Below are 20,183 nucleotides of genomic sequence, written 5' to 3'. Positions count from 1 at the left end.
GGCCTCCCTACTCTCGCACGACTCAAACCCAGTTTAGTGTGTTGTATAGAGGGTCAAAGATATGGAACAGTCTCCCCAGTTCACTCACTGAGCTTTCTAAAGAACTTTTTAAACCGAGAGTCAAATTGTTGCTCCTAAGTTCTCTGAATTTTGGGTTTGAACATTTGGGTTTATGCTCTAAATCTATTTTTAAGTTGTTTCATACAAATTAAATGTGTTTTGGTTTGTTTGATTTTGTTTTGTTTTTTCTTTTCTTTTTGTTAGTTTTTTTTGATTTTATTGTTTGTTTGGTTTAGTTTAGTTTTTACATAATAACATAAATTGTTTTTTAAATTGTTAAATGATATTGTTTTTATGGTGATCGCCACTTATTAAGCCCCTCGGAGGGTTTTTCGGCAATCATCCGTCACATCTTTTTGTGTAATATATAATACTAGTATTAATGTTTTTGTTGTGAAAATAAAATAATCAATCAATCAATCAATCAATCAATCAAACTAAAGCTATCAGATTAATGTAGTGGAGTAAAAAGTACAATATTTTTCTCTGAAATGTAATCGAGTAGAAGTAGAACGTGCCATGACTCAAGTACCTCAACCTTTGGACTTAAGTACAGCAGTGGAGTAAATGTACTTAGTTACATTCTACCACTGGTTTTAAGTTTGTAAAAATGTAAATAATTTTTTGTGTGAGTTATGTACATCTAAAAAAGAGTTTTCTTTCTGTATTGTTTATATATATACATGTGTACCCTTAGGAAATTATCTGTTTCAACTAGGGATGTCCCGATCCCGATCTCGAGATCGGATCGATCTTTTCCTATTTTCCCGTGATCGGAGATCGGCTACATTACCTGACTAGTCGCGCCGATCTTTACGGCAACTGCCGTAAAGTACCCGCTAGTTACGGTTGACGGTAGTTGCGCAATACAAACCTCCGCGGCGGTGCAAAGCAAGCATGTCAGAAGTGTGGAAGTATTTTACTCTCGCAAGTGAAGACTGTCCTAGAGCATTGTGGTTATTATAACTAAGTATTCAGGTTTGGTTGTTTAGTTCTTTTCAGAACTACGTACGTATTTGTTCTTGACTGAAGAATGGTCTTGTTGATTTTGATCATGTTTCAGTGATCATGCTACTTTTAAGTTGCAGTACCAAAGTTTTGAATTCATTTGACTGAATTATGTTTACATTTTAAGTTGGATTGAGATGTTTCACATTAATTTACTGAATTGTGACTATTTGTCAAACTGTTTACACCATATTTAAGATGAGCAGGTGCATTTTATATTTGCTCAGTGGTCAGTGCACTTTATTTTTATTGACTTTATGGCAGCCTATGTTAAGCACTTATAAGCTAAAAGTGGATTTTGGATAGCACTTTCTTTTTTATAATACTGTACCAAGTCAGTGTTTTTTTTTTTACTTTTGTCTAAAATATTAAATTGAAGCTAATCTTTAATTCTGGGTAAGATTTTTCATTTCATGGGATTTACATTAATAATAGTAATGCTTTTTGATAAAATATTAGTCTAATAAAAAGTTGTGTTACTTGCTCAAAATATATTTGAGTTCGATCAATTTCAATACTAAAGGCAAAATATCGGATCGGGACTCGAAATCGGATCGGATTTGAGGTTAAAAGATCTTTTTTTTATGTTTTATGTCAATAATAATAATAATAATAATAATATATACTTTATTAGTCCTGCAAGGGGAAATTACAATGTACACTCTGTTGTTATTACACACAGGCCTGAATTACACACACATGCTCAGCACTTATACATGCACTAATGGAGAGATGTTGGGGGGGCTGCCCATGGAAAGGCGCCCCGAGCAGTTGGGGGTTTTGTGCCTTGCTCAAAAGCCCCTTGGCAGGGCCCAGTCCACCACCATACTTTGGTCTGCATGAGGATTGAACCAGCAACCCTCCAACCCCACTCCTACTGACTGAAAAATGACATGGAGTTGTTTTTATTATTTAGATTGAGTTTATAATTATAAACTTATTATTACCACACCATGATGTCATTTGATGGAGTCGTGGTACAGAAAGTGCAACAGTGAGCTAATTGGTCCACAAAGATCCAAGTAAAATATTGTCTGTGCAAGTCTGTCTAAATGTATGTTGGCACATCTTTTTGTGTGCAGGTGAAACTGCGGAAGAAGGAGCAGCTGCTAGAGCGTCAATCCGAGCAGCTGAGTGTCTCCCACCGAGTGATCGTTGAGCAGGAGGAGGAGCTGGCGGAGATGACTAAGGAGTTGAAAGAGACTGAGCGGGAGAACACAAGATTACGCCAATCCATGGAGAAGATGCTAGAGGAGACCGACTACAACAGGCAACTATTATACTAAGCACTTTTATTTATCAGGCGTCTCAGCATCGTCGTATTAAAATCCGAACTAAAACCAGTCTAACCTCATAGTAGGTCTGAGAGTTATGGATAACGCTTGCTGCACTGACATTTGCCGGAGACGAACAGTAGGACTCTTGGGAGAGAGTTGGACATCCCTGTTTTACGACTTCTAAAACTTGGCTAAAAAGTAGAAATGATGATGGGAAGTGTTGACGTTTTCTCAACGGGATTTCAAGTATTGCACAAGGGTAAAATGAAAAATGCAGAAACTGTTATGGAGGCTTTATGTGTATAGGCAACGAGCCATTTGCATAGTATGCTGAAGGTAAACGTTGGCTAGTGTTGGAGCCAAATCCTGCTCCGGTCTCAGGGGTCAGTCAATTAATAGTCAGAATCTTAGATGTTGATGTGTGAATCCTTTTTATCACGTAGAATATTCTAGAGACAAATTTACATAGATCAAGCTATCACAGCTCTCCCCTTCCTTTGTCTGGCTCTTTGGCTCTTGCACCCCTGGTCTTATTCACTAAGGGTGGGGTCTCTTAGTCACAGTGATGTGATATGTTTGTGTGCTTATTCATTTTCTTTCAGTTGGAATGTGACTGAAAGTTTATCACCTTTTTAGGACCTGCAGAGCAAAGATAACATGACCTGTTGCATTTTCAGCGGGGATTTAAAGAGAAACTACAACCAGACACAGGATAAGTCTCTAATCATCAATCCTGCTTCTGACACATTTAGCAGAGCTGGGTAATAACACAATGTACCAGAACAGCTTATATTATAGAACAGAAGTATTGCAAAAAAACTTAACGCATGTTTTCATTTATGTTGAAATAATGCTTTTGCCTTTTGGCTTAAATGTATAAAGTGTAATGCAAATCCCACACAATGTTTAAGCACTTATTACATTTTAAATTCCAACACTATCCACTCACGCCCCCAAGCACAAAAGTAAATAATTGTCTATGCAAATTAAAATAGGAGACATTTGACTCAGCTTGTGAAAAAGTCCAAGTCAACCCTTTCTGTCACAGCGTTTTAAATTGCCTGTAATAGTGTTGTATCTTTCATATATTACACATGTAGCGATTCTGTCTGTCTGTCTGTCAGTCAGTTGCTGTGTCATGTTTATTTATTTGTTCTCATGTTGGTCACTTGTATTGCACTGTAAACAAAACAAAACGTGTGTTTTTAATAAGCACGTAATTCAGCATTTTTGCAACATGGATTTTTCACATGTTTTTTTTTCTGCTTGACTTCCATTTCCATTGAACTCTGACAACATCTGGGGCTCTCCTAAATATCCTAAACATGAGTTCAGAATTCTTTGCCACATAGGACTGATTTCCTACTCTGAGATTCTTTATGAATATAGTACTGATCTTTAAGACTGTCAAAGGTCTGATTTTCAGTCCCGGCCCATGTGATTTAGAGCTATGCTATGTTACTTTTCTTAATAATCTCATGTTTATGGAAATAATGCTACAGCTATAATGGATATTGGAACAAATGTAAATCCAGGGTTATAATATTCAGGATAAAGAACAGTTGCTAAATCTGATGCCGCTCAAGTGGACAAAATTAGATTTGTTAGTTAGAATTTTGTTTCTCTAATTTGACAATTTATTCTTCATAAACTCAAAATAACACGGCCAAACGGTTATCTAAATAGGATCTTAATATAATTAAATTTTATTTATAGTATCAAATCTTAACAGGATATTTCTCAAGACACTTTACAGATAGAGTAGGTCTAGACCACACTCTTCTTTCATAAACTACCTGTTGTCTATGTATTAGCACATATATTCCTGTTAACATATTAAGAAAAAGTTTGTTAATATGGACTCTTGTTTCTGTCTTGTCTTGCAGACAAGACGGAGACAGTACACAAGACACAGATGCTCTGCACAGGAAACTGACGGAGGCTGAGGTGGATGGGACAGCAGTTACCAACCAAGTCTCAGACCTGCGAGAATCTGTTTTCAAATTGTGCGGTGCTATCGGCAGTGTGAGTATTAACTCAATATTTGTCACTTATATTATGTCCTATCCAGAAAAAATGTTTTCATTTAGTTGTTAGAAATAATACGATATTATATGATGCAATTCAATGATTTGTCAGAATTAGTTCCCACACCCTTCTTTGGTTAACCTTTTTTCCTCTCCGTCTTTTTGCTTGCTGGTGAAGAGGCTGTCTGGCTCTGAGTCTTCAGTCTTAGCTCGTCAGCAGGAGCTGTTGCTACAGAAGCTGGAGGCATTTGAGGCCACAAACCGAAGTCTGCGGCACCTTCTCAGAGAACAGCATGGGTCCCAGGTGTGTAATGCATCCTCAAAACACTGTCTATATCCTCTAATACACGAGAGAGTCAGATGTACAACTGGATACATAGGGTCATTTGGATATGCTCCAAGAGCGCTACAGCTGTCGCTAGCAAACGCAGCCGTCGCTAGCAAACGCAGCCACTCAAGGCAACGCCGGCCTCCGATGGACGGTACGGAACACACCAAAAAATTACAAAACAACAAAATCTGCAAGTTGGGCAGGCAAAAAAGACTGTGAGACTCTCCTGGTTTAGTAGGACACATGGTCAACATCGGAAGACAACCATGGCACAGCTGAAATGCGGCGCTTCCGCGCCTGGTGGAGTTTCAGGGTCATACAACCAGAGATGTCTGGGTATAGTTACTATTTTATTAATGCTTCTGACAGTTGACGAATATATATATATATTATATATATACATCTTATGGTAATATTGTCATACTGTCAACTCCTGGACCTCATAACAATGTCTTTTGTGATTTTCAGCAGCAATATACAACAAATGTTTTTTAAGCAGAATGACTAACTTTAATGCCTCGTGGTGTTTTGAGCAGATGGAATCAATCCAAACATCAGAGCAGAAAGACGCATTACTTAAGAGACTGGTCAACATAGAGGCAGAAAATGCTGTGAGTATGATAGAAGGCTTCTAATTTTACTTTATTTAATTTTAAAAAGCCAAAATCCTTTGTCCATTTTCAATTTTTTTCCTTCATTAGACAAGCTGATAGCTAGCTATCATATATCTTTCCCATGTATTGTGTATTTTTATTTTCGAGTAAAACACATTAAGTTTTTCCTGTGTATAAACTTTGCTCTTTAAATAAAGCTTGCCTCACTTTTCCTTTTACAGCATCTTGTGGTGAAACTTCAAGAGAAGGAAAGAGAGATTAATCAACTCTCCAAAGTTATAGATTCTGAAAAGGTACTGTGAGCACAGCTGTCATTACTTGGATGCTTTTTACTGTAAATACGGCTTTGTTAAACTGTAAAGTTGTCTGAAAAAGGTTTCCAAAACTAAGACAAATGTTACCGAGGCATTTAATCCCTTAGTTACAGTATGTAGGTCGAAGTAGAATATGTGTTTGTCCCTGATGTAATGTCTGCTGTATTTTGGTAATGCAGGACAATGCCAAGAGCACAGCTGATTTGTCCAAGAGTCTGGAGTCAACAAGAGCTCATTTACAAAGACAGCTCCGGAACAAAGAAGCTGAGAACAACCGGCTTACTGTGCAGATAAAGGTTTGTCATAGGACCTGTCTGTGACAGCATGTGCCATCATGTGTGATTATCTATTGTTGTTGGTGTGTATTATTATTATGTAGATGGTAAAAGTTTGAGTTATTTGATCATCAAGGACACTGAAGATCATTGTTTCAATATGTCTGAACTGTTTTATGATAATCCGCTGCACTAATAGAAAGCACAAACAGTGAATCGAGCTGTAATGGTTTTGTCATTTTCACTGGTTCAGAACCTGGAGCGAGCAGCCAACCAGCAGAAGGCAGAGATGCAGCATCTGACGGCGCAGCTGGTGAGGCTGAGGCAGCAGGCCAGTGCAGGCCGGGAGGGTATGAAACGAGCCACACGAGCCCAGAAACAGCGAGCTGAGCGCAGCGAGGATACAGCAGGCCAGTTGAGCGTCCAGCTACTGGATATGGTAGGGACTTGTCAGAGCAGGCAGGCTGTTAAAGTAAAGCTTTATATTGACACACAGGCAGGTTAGTAAAACTACTAACTGTAATTTATAACGTCCTCAATAAGTGCATTTGTCAATTATTAAATGGCCATACGTTAAAGAAACACTTATTTAGTTGTTCCTCTTTAAAGAGATCTTAAAGCCCTGTCACACACCCCCACTCATCTTTAGCACTGGTTTCTGTAACAGTATCAAGTAAAAACATTTAACTTTTTTAACAGGAGAAGCAGGTTATCGATGCTCTGTCGGCAGCTGAGACCTGGCAAAGTCGTCATGCCCAAGAAATGAAAGAAAAGAGTAAACTGGAGATTGAACTTTCACTGTTGAACAGGTAACTACAGCTCTGCTACAGCTCCAGCTGCAGATAAGTATAAATACATAAATAAACTATGAAACTAGAGACATTGTTTGAAGGAGCTATTTACAGCTGAATGACTGCTAAGTAATGGCATGCAGGAAAGCTGTGTTGACCGTTTGGAAAAAAACTAAAGGACTATTATGCTTTTTGGTGTTTTCTGTCATATCTATAATCTAATAAAGTTGGATTTGTGTGTTAAACATAACCAGAGCTGCAAATAATGAGGTAAATGTATTTTAGAGGAACACAGTAAGCTGAAATGTTCAGATTTCCTATTGTTTTGAACTCTCTGGTTTCAACGTTTTTTCTACTCTTGACTCTGCGTTCTGTGATTGGTCATGTGCTCTAGGTAGGAAGGACTGGAATGTTCTTTTTAAGCTACTGCGGTGTTGCTACATCTACAGTGCCTTGCGAAAGTATCCGGCCCCCCTTGAACCTTTTGCCACATTTCAGGCTTCAAACAAAAAAGATATAAAGCTATTTTTTTATGAAGAAACAACAACAAGTGGGACACAATCATGAAGTGGAACAAAATTTATTGGATACTTCAAACTTTTTTAAACAAAACTGAAAAATTGGGCTTGAAAAATTAATCAGCTCCTTAAGTTAATACTTTGCAGCGCCATCATTTGCTGCGATTACAGCTGTAAGTTGCTTGGGGTATGTCCCTATCAGTTTTTCACATCGAGAGACTGAAAGTTTTGCCCATTCCTCCTTGCGAAACAGCTCGAGCTCAGTAAAGTTGGATGGAGAGCGTTTGTGAACAGCAGTTTTTAGTTCTTTCCACAGATTTGATTGGATTCAGGTCTGGACTTCGACAAGGCCATTCTAACACCTGGATATGTTTATTTGTGAACCATTCCATTGTAGATTTTGCTTTATGTTTTGGATTATTGTCTTGTTGGAAGACAAATCTCCGTCCCAATCTCAGGTATTTTGCAGACTCCATCAGGTTTTCTCCATCCATCTTCCCTGTCCCTGCATCAGGGTGATGAGCTGTGTTGCTTCTTCTTGCCACTCTTCCATAAAGGCCAGATTTGTGCAGTATACGACTGATTGTTGTCCTATGGACAGAGTCTCCCACCTCAGCTGTAGATCTCTGCAGTTCATCCAAAGTGATCATGGGCCTCTTGGCTGCATCTCTGATCAGTCTTCTCCTTGTATGAGCTGAAAGTTTAGAGGGACGGCCAGGTCTTTGTAGATTTGCAGTGGTCTGATATTCCTTCCATTTCAATATTATCGCTTGCACAGTGCTCCTTGGGATGTTTAAAGTTTGGAAAATCTTTTGTAAACAAATCTGGCTATAAACTTCTCCAAAACATTATCTCGGACCTGCCCGGTGTGTTCCTTGTTCTTCATGATGCTCTCTGCGCTTTAAACGGACCTCTGAGACTATCACAGAGCAGGTTCATTTATACGGAGACATTTAAGTCTCGGATCATTTAGGTCAACATTGGATCATTCAGAGAGCCTCACTGAACTTCTGGAAAGAGTTTGCTGCACTGAAAGTAAAGGGGCTGAATAATTTTGCACACCCAATTTTTCAGATTTTGTTTGTTAAAAAAGTTTGAAATATCCAATAAATTTTGTTCCACTTCATAATTGTGTCCCACTTGTTGTTGATTCTTCACAAAAAATTACAGTTTTATATTTTTATGTTTGAAGCATGAAATGTGGCAAAAGGTTGAAAAGTTCAAGGAGGCTGAATACTATCGCAAGGCACTGTAGGTACATGCTAAGGGCAGTGAAAGATGTAATATTGGCTTGACGGTGTTGTTAATTTCTGCCCAATTTCGGGTCACATTACTGTTGAAACATGTCCGGTTATGTAGTATTTGATTGCGCAGTAATGCCGCGGCATTTACTTAAAGCATGTAAACATGTTCTAGTACAAAACACAAGGTTGAATCTGAAAGTGCTATAAAATAGATCACCTTTTAAAAATCTTATAAATCTTTATAAATGTCATATATATTTTTCATTAGCTTTTTGTAAGGTTTTCAAATATGAACTTGGTCGTGGTGCTACAAAATTACAGTTGGACTCAGTTTAAATGTTCTTTCAACATTATACTTATTAGTATTTCAGTCAAGAGATACTTAATTGAAAATATGCTTAAAGTAATTTTTAATGTATTTGACAAAGCAGAAAAGTTGAAGAAATTGGAGTCTTTGGCGATTAGACCCCATTGTTGCGTTATTATTTTAAGGGCTAGTGATGCCTTGACCTGTGCAGGAATATCACCCTATGGAGTCTAGATAGTGGTGGTGATGAAGATCTGGATGGATGTGATGTGGAGGGGAACTTCTGATGAGCTCAGTGGAAGGATGCTGTTTTTGGAGGTGAATGTGGTGGAGGAGGTTGCATCAAACTGACACTAAAATGAAAGTTGACAGCAGCAGAAGGAACAGTACTTAAATTTGAAAGCAACAAGATGATTGGCTAACTCCCTCAGTCAGCTGATTAAGTAGGAGAGAGAGAGAGAAAATAGATAATATATTATATTATATAGGTGTTTATATTTTTGGCTATCTCTGGACAGTGTCACAACTGTGCAAGATGCAGTCAAGAAACTTTACAGGTGTGTGGTTAAGATCAAAGTGAAGATGAAGATGTTTGTGGTCCAAGCAAAGGCACCAGAAGTAGGGGGGTAGGAAGTAGGAAAGGGGCCATTGACCTTTTAGATGTAATGAGCCCCTACTGCTGGTTCACAACTCTGCCATTTTTATTAAATAGATGAAAATATGACAGCTTTTGTGTTATGTGATTCAGCCGTATAGCAGAGCTGACGGAGCAGCTGCAGAGTACAGGGAATAAAGGTCAAGCGGAGAGAGAAGCTCTGCTGGATCACCTACATAAACTGACCACAGAGAGCACTGCTGCCAAGCTAGAGAACCAGTCTCTCAAGGTAACACCCTACAGTCCACAGAAAGCAGTATTTCACTTTAAAGTGAGAACACATTTTTTTACCCTGCCCATACCCTGATCCAAATTTCTACATATCTGTTGTGCTTCTGACTCTTGGATAATATCCTTCCTATTCCCATTTTTCCAGTTGACTTGAATTGATTTATATTACATTAGGCTGGATGGACTGTCTTTTTAATTTGACAACTGATGACATATCATGTGTTCCTGTCAGGCTACAGCTTCTGCAGTGGAAGAGAAGCTGGCCTTTTCTCAGTCAGAGCTCCATCAGGTCAAAGCTTCAATCCAGCAATATGAAAGCCTGCTGGACAGCTATAAGATACAGGTATCTGAAGCATACTGTGCTCCTATAAATGTATGCAACAGTCTGAGATAGCACAGCAGATTTCGGTCCCTTAGTCAATGTTCATGAAAAGTCTGAAGCAAGTTTTTCTTTCTGTTAACCAACGCTGCACAGGTTGGAAAAACTCGGGCCGAAGCAGATGAGTACCATGCTCAGCTTGCTCAGGCAGAGCGGGAGGCACAGGCATTGCGCGGGGAGCTGGAGCAGGAAGTAGTTGAGGTGCGCAGGGAGCTGCTTGGGCGGCTGGCGGAGCTGGAGTCTCTTCCCGAAGCCTTGCGACGCTCCGAACTCCTGCTGCAGGAAGCTCAGGACAGGGAGCGCAGCCAGAATAGACGCAGCATGGAGCTTAGCACAACCCTGACTGATCTCCGCATGAAGGTCACAACAATCCTCTGCATGCAAGCTAATTTAAAAATGAATCACATAAGACAACAGTGCTCCCCATACGGGAGGGGGCAAAATTATAACGGGGGCGCAGTGACACTAACTATAACTGTAAATATATATGCTTATATATTTGACTAATGCTTGGTTCTGCGACATTGTTAGGCATGGCATGTGAAGCAGACATTAACATTGCCAAAGCAAGTGTAAAAACAAAAAAAGTGTAAACCGAACTGTGTAACATGGTAATTAAATATATAAATACGTTAATTAGGCCAATATATACACACAATATTACAACATTGATTTTGAGAATACGACATGCCAAATTCAAACACTGGCTTTCATACAACATTTTTCATTATGTGTAATAGCAAATCAGATTTTGAAATTTTGCTGAATGCTTATGGTACAAAAGAAAATTGTTTTATTGAACTAAAAAGGAAGTAAGATCTTTGGTTTCAGCAAAAGCAGTGGATATGCCATTGGCAAAAAAACAAACACACACCATGGTCATACCATTTATGGGAAATATGGTTTGAATATTCACATTTCCACTTTCAATTTCCAGTAGCACTAGAAACAACTATTTTTTATGTGATAGAGGCTACTATATATTTACAACAAATGTAATTTTATAGTTAACTTTTGCCAATCAATTTATTTCAGCTGGCATTAAAAAAATGTTGGCATTAAAAACATTTTTTAAATACAACATCCATCTTGCTAGAACCTTTAGTAAGACTACACACATGCAATTAGTTTTAGTAACAGCTCTAAGCAGGACATGAAATACTTGGATATACAGTCCAAGTCATCTGATAAAGGACTTGTTTTTTGTTGTGCTTAGGTGGAGACCCAGGGCAGCCAAGTAGAGCTTCTAAGACAGAACAACAAGGGGCTGCTTGAAGAGAAAAGACAGCTTCAGCAGCGAGTGGAGAGTTTGGAAAGGTCAGTTACCACTTCTGCTTTTCACCACTGGCTTTGGCGCTTTGTGTTAAGATAAGAAGATGAGATAAGAAAACCTTTAATTGTCCCACTGTGAAATTGCGGTGTTAGACAATGACTTAAGTTAAGTGCCGCTACGCTCGTTATTGTATGTGCAATAAAAAGTTAAGGCCAATATAGTACTTCATCAAACCGCAAGTGAATGCGTATCCCAAGCCAGCCATTAACTTTTTAGAAAGTGAACATCAACCAGACACTGACAGATACTGTATGTTAAAATATGATTCATTCAATAGTAAATTATTATTTTGTGATTAAAATCCACCAGCCTTTTTCGTATTACACCAGCATTTGCAGCATCCTGAGCCTTTTTGGTAAGGTTACTAGGAACACTTACTCCAAAGCAGTTTTATTCTCCCTGAAACAATTTTTATTTATTTATAAGAATTATACAAAAAGCTACAAGCAAAATCTGTGTCGAAAATACTCCCTCGGGATATCCTAACCTTTTAGGAGCTCTGCGACTTGGCCCTTTGGACAAAGGCCCACAGTTTGTTGCCAACATCTTCAAAGATCGGCACCAAAACAGTCACAAAGTGACCACAACCTATCATCCACAAACAATCTGATGGAAAAACAAAACAATTATAGCATCATTCTAGAAATAAGCACAAGCAATGGGATAAACACTTACCTAAATTCTGGTTTCCGATTCTGCCATCCAGTCGAGTGCCACCCCAGCCACAAAGGGTTTTAGAAGCTATGTCCCTGCCAAGACCGGGCCCACCAGACTCACTAACATACCCAAAATCTCTCAGCAATTGCTTGTGCAAGAATTTGTGGGGAAAGAAACTTACACAAAGCACAGTTGGAGTTGGAAGAAAAGAGTGTGGCTGTATGCTCACCCCTCTCTCAAAAGCCGAAAAATAGTTTGCTGCTAAACTGGCTCCTAAATGGCAAGGACCACATAGGATACTGCAGCAAACAGGGCCAGTCAACTATTTCATGTGCTGGAGGACATTGGAGAAGACTGCAAAACGATTAACAACTCCAGACTGAAACCCTGCTACCCCACGGCAGAAGAAGTGGAGGAGCAACAACGTAAAGGCCTCTTGTAACCTTTTGCAGAGGAGAGCTATGACAAGGAATTTAATGGGTTTCAATCTACTGGAACCAATCAATCACCACAGAACAAACAAAATCAAAGAAACCGTGTATTGGGAATTTTTTCAGGAGGAAAGGGATGATTGGTTTTACTAATAATGTAAATTTATTTAAAAATGTCATCCTGTAGGCCAATCTTTCCAAGGTGGGAGCAATCTGCTATCACTAACATGGGTACCAAGTTATTTTGAATCACACACCCCCATCTCTGTCACAAACAGTTTTTCTTGTAATTAGGACTGCACAATATTGACATTTTTTTTACTCTCCTTGAAGAAATGTTTGTACATTTTAAAGTTCCATGAATCAATTAAGTGCACTCTTAGAGCAATCTATGAAGAACTTTGTGTTCTTGTAAACAGTTTTGTTACCTGGGTTATTGCGATATTACAAGATTACACAAGAATTGCAGGATTTTCTTTCTATAAAAGTTGGTTGTTAGCTTGCGTTCACATTGCCGGTGTCTGTCTCATATGGTGTGTTGAAAACGCAGATCTCTCTATTCATTTTGAATGGGGTAGTGCATTTAGGCTGAGGCAGGGGGTGCCACAGGGAGGAACCAGAAAGAAATGCAACTGCCTGCGGCAAAAAGTTGAGGCTGAGTCAACTTTTCAAAAAACACAACCCAACATCGCACCGCGGTGGCCAATGCAATGTGACCTGCAATCTTCTGCAATCTGCAAAGACTTCAGTAGTCAGGAGCCTACCTCCTTAGCTTCCTCTGCTTGCTTTTTCAAGAAGGTTTTAACATTAACAAAGGGCATTCATTTTTCAGAAGTTGTTATGTTGAAAACAGGTCCCTGAGACTGCCCTTTTCTTCTCCTTACTCTACAGTGTGTAATGTTATTGTCATAATTAAATAGACAGTAATTATATAGCGTTTTCTAGTCTTAACAACTACTCAAAGCACTTTTACATACTACAGGAACCATTCACACACATTCACACATTGTGGCCAAGGCTGTCGCACAAGGTGCCACCTTCTTATCAGATAAACACTCACACACATTTACACTCTGATACGCAGCTATTAAAGTGACTTTGCATAGCGAGGAGAAAACGAATCAGTATCTGGTGCGTCACACAGTGCAACACATCTTGCATAGGTTGTTGATTGTGGCTTATGGAATGTTGGTCTACTCCTCTTCAATGGCTGTGCAAAGTTGCTTGATATTGGCAGGAACTGGAACACACAGTTTTATACGCCGATCCAGAGCATCCCAAACATGCCGGCATACTCACCGGTCACATGGGTGACCGGTGAGTATGCCGGGAATTTTCAGGAATTGTGTACAGATCCTTTCAACATGAGACTGTGCATTATCGTGCTGCAACATGAGGTGATGGTTGTGGATGAATGGCACAACAATGGGCCTCAGGATCTTGTCACAGTATCTCTGTGAATTCAAAATGCTATCAATAAAAATGCACCCGTGTTTGTTGTCCATAACATATGCCTGGCCATACCATAACCCCGCCGCCACAATGGGCAACTCAATCCTCAACAATGACATCAGCAAAGCACTCACCCACACAACGCCATACATGCTGTCTGCCATCTACCCTGTACAGTGGAAAACGGAATTTATCCGTGAAAACAACACCTCTCCAAAGTGCCAGACGCCATCAAATGTGAGCATTTGCCCACAAGTCTGTAACAGCAACAAACTGCGGTCCAGACTCCAATAAGGACCCACTCAGATGAGCTTTCCTGAGACGTTTCTCACAGTTTGTGCAGAAATTCTTTGGGTATGCAAACCGATTGTTGCAGCAGTTGTCCGTTTGGCAGGTCTCAGATCATCTTGGAGATAAAGATGCTGGATGCGGAGGTCCTGGCCTGGTGTGGTATTGGGCTTTGACTCCGAACTTCGTTATTCAATTATAATTTGAATATTAAAAAAAATAATGATGTTCAAAACGAATGTTAGGCCGCCTCTAATATTATGGGCAAGATTTTTTGTATTGTTTTCAAGTCTTGAATAACGATTTATTAGCAAGGCAATTATTGGTGATTTGAGCTCCTGTAGGTAACGTTAGCGTCCTGGTTCGCACCTATTTTGTATACCAAAGCAATGCAACAACAACCACGCCTGAAGAAGACTTCCAAATCTAGCAACGTGTGGCGCTATATGGTTTCCCGAAGAAACAGGAAAAAATCCCAAGTAAGGACAAATTGATGTGTAAAATATGTAGGACCTAACTCCCATACCACGTGATGACGAGCAACTTGAGAGCCCACCTGTCAACACTAAATCCCGGCAAGCTGAAAGGGGAGGAGGGGGAGGGATTGGGGGTGAGGCAATCAGGCCAGAATCGACTCCATGCTATATCCTTCACAAGGCCTTCCCTATGCCCCGACAAAATACAGCAACAGATTTTCTGACAGTTTGTTTGTGGAGATATGAGGCCCATTAACATGTAATAATTCAATTCAATTCAATTTTATTTATAGTATCAATTCATAACAAGAGTTATCTCAAGACACTATACAGATAGACCACACTCCAGAATTTACAAGAACCCAACAGTTCTAGTAGTCTCCTCCAGAGCAAGCAACAGTGCGACAGTGGCGAGGAAAAACTTCCTTTTAGGCAGAAACCTCGGTCAGACCCAGGCTCTTGGTAGGCGGTGTCTGACGGGCCGGTTGGGGTTAGAATGAAGAGTGGCAATAACAAAAATAGAAAAGCAGTGAACAGTGGATAAAATCTGTTGAAAGCATACTGCCGTGACAGTGTGTTTTTCTTCTGAAAACATCATTGCCTGCCTATTGACATTGACTGATACACTGCCCTCTGGTGACTGATACACTGCCCTCTGGTGGAAAGAACATATACAACCTAAGTTTGATACCAATCCAGATCTTACTGAAGGCATTTAATGGTCAAAATATTATTAATAAATATTCAAATATATTCAAATATTAATAAACAAACAAACGTGGAAAATGATTTTTGGAGAAAAGTCAAAGCCCTAGTGTGGTTACACATGGTCTGCGGTTGTGAGGCCAGTAGGAGACGGCTTATGGTGGGCATTCCTGCAGTCAGCATGCCAACTGCACGCTCCCTCAAAACTTGTGACATCTGTGGCATTGTGCTGTGTGATAAAGCTGCACATTTTAGAGTGGCCTTTTATTGTGGCCTGAGGCACACCTGTGCAATAATCATGCCGTCTAACCAGCAATATTTTCTTGGCAAAAAAAAAAAAGTGCTCACTACCACACATTTAAAAAAATTTTTTTTGCTCCTTTTTCAGCGGCCATATTAATATAGGTTTCTAAATCTTTATTATTGTTGTTGCTTTCCTGTTTTATGTCATTATGCAGAAAACTGGAGGAGGCTAGCAGTCAGAACAGCGACCTGCTAGTGGTCATTGGCAAACGGGAAGATACCATCCACAGCAATCAGCTTCGTCTGGAAGAAAAATCAAGAGAATGTTTGCTGCTAAACCAAAAGCTGGAGGAGGCTCTGGGTGATGCTCGCCAACAGGTTTGAAACTGAACATTGGTCTCACTAGAGCTGTTTTCTACGGAAGTGCATTGCATTCACAAAAGAAAAGAATACTAGACACCTTATCTCGTAATCATTAGTTACTATCCCATATTACCAGACACTATCTGGTAATTGTGAGAAAAGATCTCATAACTATGAGATCAGGATTACTGCGGACTCTGTGTTTAGCTCACAGTATGTTTGTAGCTTCTAACTGAATCTCTGTGGTTTAAAGTTTAGTTTCTATATTACGTCTATTATTTCATGTTTGCTTATAAGTTGTTATTGTTGCTTCATACTAAAAGCATTCACAGTTAATAAACTACCATTTTGACCCTTTATTCTGGCTTATTCCAGACAGCGCTGACAGTATGATAATACCATCCAAAACACATGATTACCAGTTTCTGTGACATAAGTTTTACTTTGAATGGGTACATAGTTCCGTTCACAGTAGGCCGCCCTTAATTTGTATTGACTTGGTTTTAATATTGGATCTGAGTGATTGGATCATAATAGGTCTCAGTAATTAAATCCAGTGTGTCAAACTTTTATCGAAGAGCCTTTCCTGATATAATTTGAGCTTTGAACTGTCTTTTATTCTTTTTAAATGTTTTTTCTACTCTTACCTACACTGTACAGGTTTTATACACCAAATAGTTTTAATTTTTCTTATTTAAAAAAACTGATGTCTGTTTTATTGTTTTTGGAAGATATTACTATTATTTGTTTTCAGATGTCAGAGACCAAAGGACTTGCTGCCTCTAAAGAACGCTCCACCCAGTCCAAGATACTGGACCTAGAGACTCAACTTAGCCGGACTACCTCAGAAATAAACCAACTGCGACGCAGCAAAGAGGAGGTAAAGGCCTTCATTATTAGCAGAGGTGGGTAGAGTAGCCAAAAATTGTACTCAAGTTAAAGTACTGTTACTTCACAATAATATGACTCAAGTAAAAGTAAGTAAGTAGTAAGTAGTAAGTAAGTAGTCATCCAAATAATTACTTGAGTAAGTGTAAAAAAGTACTTGATGAAAAAACTACTCAAGTAGTGAGTAACTGTTAGTGACGTCTGATTTATTTCTTAACACAAGCATCAATCAGATAGACAAAAATACAAAATAATCATATTTAGGCAAATTTTAGATCATCCAATCAATAAAATAAATTAAAATTAATTTATTAATTACAAAATAGCTTAAGTGAGAGACTTGTCACATCAGATTTGGATGGATACTGCATGTGCAAAACATACTGTATGTAATGTTAAAGAAAAGAAAAAACATTCACCTATCCACAACAAAAACTAAAAATTACTGCTTCATGTTTCCTCAGGTTAGATGTTTTGAATGCTCACATGTCAGTTTGTTTTGGTCGACACAGAAGACGCCGCATAATGTGAGGTCTGAGGTAACCATACTTTTACTATGAGGCCGGGGGTTCCCTCCACGTCTGTGTTGCCTTGGCAACGGTTGATTCTGACATCTTTGTTTTGCTACAACTGTAAAGCTGTCTCGCCCATAGACATTTACAGTCTATGGTCCCGCCGCTGAGATAGAGTATGGTCCCGTGACTGCACAACGACATTTGATTGGTGAAACACTGTCACGTGGTACAGTCTTACCAGCAGAAGACTCACTCTCTCTGTCAAAATAAAACATTAAAATGAGACGTACGCGGGAGGGGGGGGATCAAAACAATGACGCGTAAAAAGAAAAGTAACAAGCTTATTGTAGCCTGATGTAGCGGAGTGAGAATACAGTTTCTTCTTCACTAATCTACTCAAGTAAAAGTATAGTGATTTAAAAATACTCCTAGAAGTACAATTTTTTTCAAAAACGTACTCAAGTAAATGTAACGGAGTAAATGTAACTCCTTACTACCCACCTCTGATTATTAGTATTGGTCTTTGTATGTATTAGCTGTATCACTGGGTCTACAAGGTTTGCATCTATGATGCTCAGGTGGAGCGACGGTACCACAGCCAACTGCAGGATGTGAAGGATCGCCTTGAGCAGTCAGACAGCACTAACCGAAGCCTGCAGAACTACGTCCAGTTCCTCAAAGACTCCTATGCCAATGTGTTTGGAGATTTGGCCCTTGGCAGCTCACTGCGTGCCCCCTCACCCATCTGACAGCCCGTCTGCGAAGACATACATAAGCACAAATTCCAAAACAGTATTGTGCTGCTGTAAAGATGGCATGCTTGGTCAGTTGCCTTTTTTGATTTTGAACCACTTAGGTGAAGAGCAACAGTATCCATTGGCTTTTAAAATGTATGACTTGTCTCTGTAAAGATTTATTTGGAACTGAATTGGTAGACAATAAAATATGTCATTGGATTTTTAACTCCAATTGGATATTTAAATCCTAAGAGATTCTTTGTAATATTAAAGGCAGAGTTGGTAATGTTTAGCCTAGCTCCACCTTCCTACATACAGTGAGGAAAATAAGTATTTGAACAGCCTGCTGTTTTGCAAATTCTCCCACTTAGAAATCATGGAGGGGTCTGAAATTGTGATCGTAGGTGCATGTCCACTGTGAGAGACATAATCTAAAAAAATAATCCTGAGATCACAATGTATGATTTTTTTAAAACTATTTGTATGATACAGCTGTAAATATGTATTTGAACACCTGGGAAAATCAATGTTAATATTTGGTACAGTAGCTTTTGTTTGCAATTACAGAGGTCAAACGTTTCCTGTAGTTTTTCACCAGGTTTGCACACACTGCAGAAGGGATTTTGGCCTGGCTGTGGGGTTTGGGTCATTGTCACGTTGGAAGACCCAGCCTCGAACCATCTTCTGCAGTTGTCCTGTCCCATGTGCAGAAATACACCCCCAAAGCATGATGCTACCACCCCCATGCTTCACAGTAGGGAGGGTGTTCTTGGGATGTAATGTAAATGTGCTGTATTTATATAGCGCTTTTCCAGTCTTAACAACTGCTCAAAGCGCTTTTACATCTACAGGGAACATTCACCATTCACACACATTCATACACTGTGGCCGGGGCTGCCGTACAAGGTGCCACCTGCTCATCAGATAAACATTCACACACATTCACACTCCGATGCGCAGCACCGGGGGCAACTTGGGGTTCAGTGCCTTGCCCAAGGACACTTCGACAATGACTGCAGGGGCGGGGATCGAACCACAAACCTTCCGATTGGCAGGCAACCGCTCTACCGCTGAGCCACAGCCGCCCCGGGATGGTACTCATCATTCTTCCTTCAAACACGGTTAGTAGAATTATGACCAAAAAGTTCTATTTTGGTCTCATCTGACCACATGACTTTCTCCCATGACTCCTCTGGATCATCCATATGGTCATTGGCAAACTTAAGATGGGCCTTGACATGTGCTGGTTTAAGCAGGGGAACCTTCCGTGCCATGCATAATTTCAAACCATGAGGTCTTAGTGTATTACCAACAGTAACCTTGGAAATGGTGGTCCCAGCTCTTTTCAGGTCATTGAACACCTCCTCCCGTGTAGTTCTGGGCTGATTTCTCACCTTTCTTAGGATCATTGAGACCCCACAAGGTGAGATCTTGCATGGAGCCCCGGTCCGAGGGAGATTGACAGTCATGTTAGGCTTCTTCCATTTTCTAATGATTGCTCCAACAGTGGACCTTTTTTCACCAAGCTGCTTGGCAATTTCCTCGTAGTCCTTTCCAGCCTTGTGGAGGTGTACAATTTTGTCTCTAGTGTCTTTGGACAGCTCTTTGGTCTTGGCCATGTTAGTAGTTGGATTCTTACGGATTGTATGGGGTTGACAGGTGTTTTTATGCAGCTAAAGACCTCAAACAGGTGGATCTAATTTAGGATAATAAATGGAGTGGAGGTGGACATTTTGAAGGCAGACTAACAGGTCTTTGAGGGTCAGAATTGCAGCTGATAGACAGGTATTCAAATACATATTTGCAGCTGTGTCACACAAATAGTTAAAAAATCATACTTTGTGATGATTATGTCTCTCACAGTGGACATGCACCTACAATGACAATTTCAGACCCCTTCATGGTTTCTTAGTGGGAGAACTTGCATAATAGCAGGGTGTTCAAATACTTATTTTCCTCTCTGTACTTCTGGTCAATTATCATTTTGCTTCAGTACTCCATCTGGGTTTGCAGTGTATTCTTGGGTTTTCTCCGGCCAAATATTTGGCAGTCCAATCAGCAAAC

At 39.6% G+C, this 20,183-nt stretch overlaps 1 protein-coding gene across 2 annotated transcripts in view; it reads left to right on the top strand.

Moving 5' to 3' along the window:
• The window catches only part of odf2a (outer dense fiber of sperm tails 2a), a 26,210-nt gene extending 7,863 nt beyond the window's left edge, over window positions 1–18,347 (top strand). Inside the window, exons 5-19 of one of the 2 annotated variants that reach the window (XM_034895514.1) lie at window positions 2,151–2,338; window positions 4,232–4,370; window positions 4,551–4,676; window positions 5,240–5,314; window positions 5,539–5,610; window positions 5,811–5,927; window positions 6,160–6,345; window positions 6,606–6,715; window positions 9,515–9,650; window positions 9,885–9,995; window positions 10,128–10,391; window positions 11,248–11,348; window positions 15,832–15,994; window positions 16,734–16,859; window positions 17,961–18,347. In XM_034895514.1, coding sequence (XP_034751405.1) covers window positions 2,151–2,338; window positions 4,232–4,370; window positions 4,551–4,676; window positions 5,240–5,314; window positions 5,539–5,610; window positions 5,811–5,927; window positions 6,160–6,345; window positions 6,606–6,715; window positions 9,515–9,650; window positions 9,885–9,995; window positions 10,128–10,391; window positions 11,248–11,348; window positions 15,832–15,994; window positions 16,734–16,859; window positions 17,961–18,131 — 2,085 coding nt within the window. In that variant the 3' untranslated portion in view covers window positions 18,132–18,347. Of the gene's footprint in view, window positions 1–2,150; window positions 2,339–4,231; window positions 4,371–4,550; window positions 4,677–5,236; window positions 5,315–5,538; window positions 5,611–5,810; window positions 5,928–6,159; window positions 6,346–6,605; window positions 6,716–9,514; window positions 9,651–9,884; window positions 9,996–10,127; window positions 10,392–11,247; window positions 11,349–15,831; window positions 15,995–16,733; window positions 16,860–17,960 lie in introns of both variants that reach the window. The other variant, XM_034895513.1, reaches the window with a different exon arrangement.
• The last annotated feature ends 1,836 nt before the right edge of the window (window positions 18,348–20,183 follow it).

The sequence above is a fragment of the Etheostoma cragini genome, chromosome 16 (assembly GCF_013103735.1).
Source record: "Etheostoma cragini isolate CJK2018 chromosome 16, CSU_Ecrag_1.0, whole genome shotgun sequence".
NCBI classification, from domain to species: Eukaryota; Metazoa; Chordata; class Actinopteri; order Perciformes; family Percidae; genus Etheostoma; species Etheostoma cragini.
The sequence above is the reverse complement of the archived record's forward strand: the minus strand, read 5'-3'. Positions and strand labels throughout refer to the sequence as shown.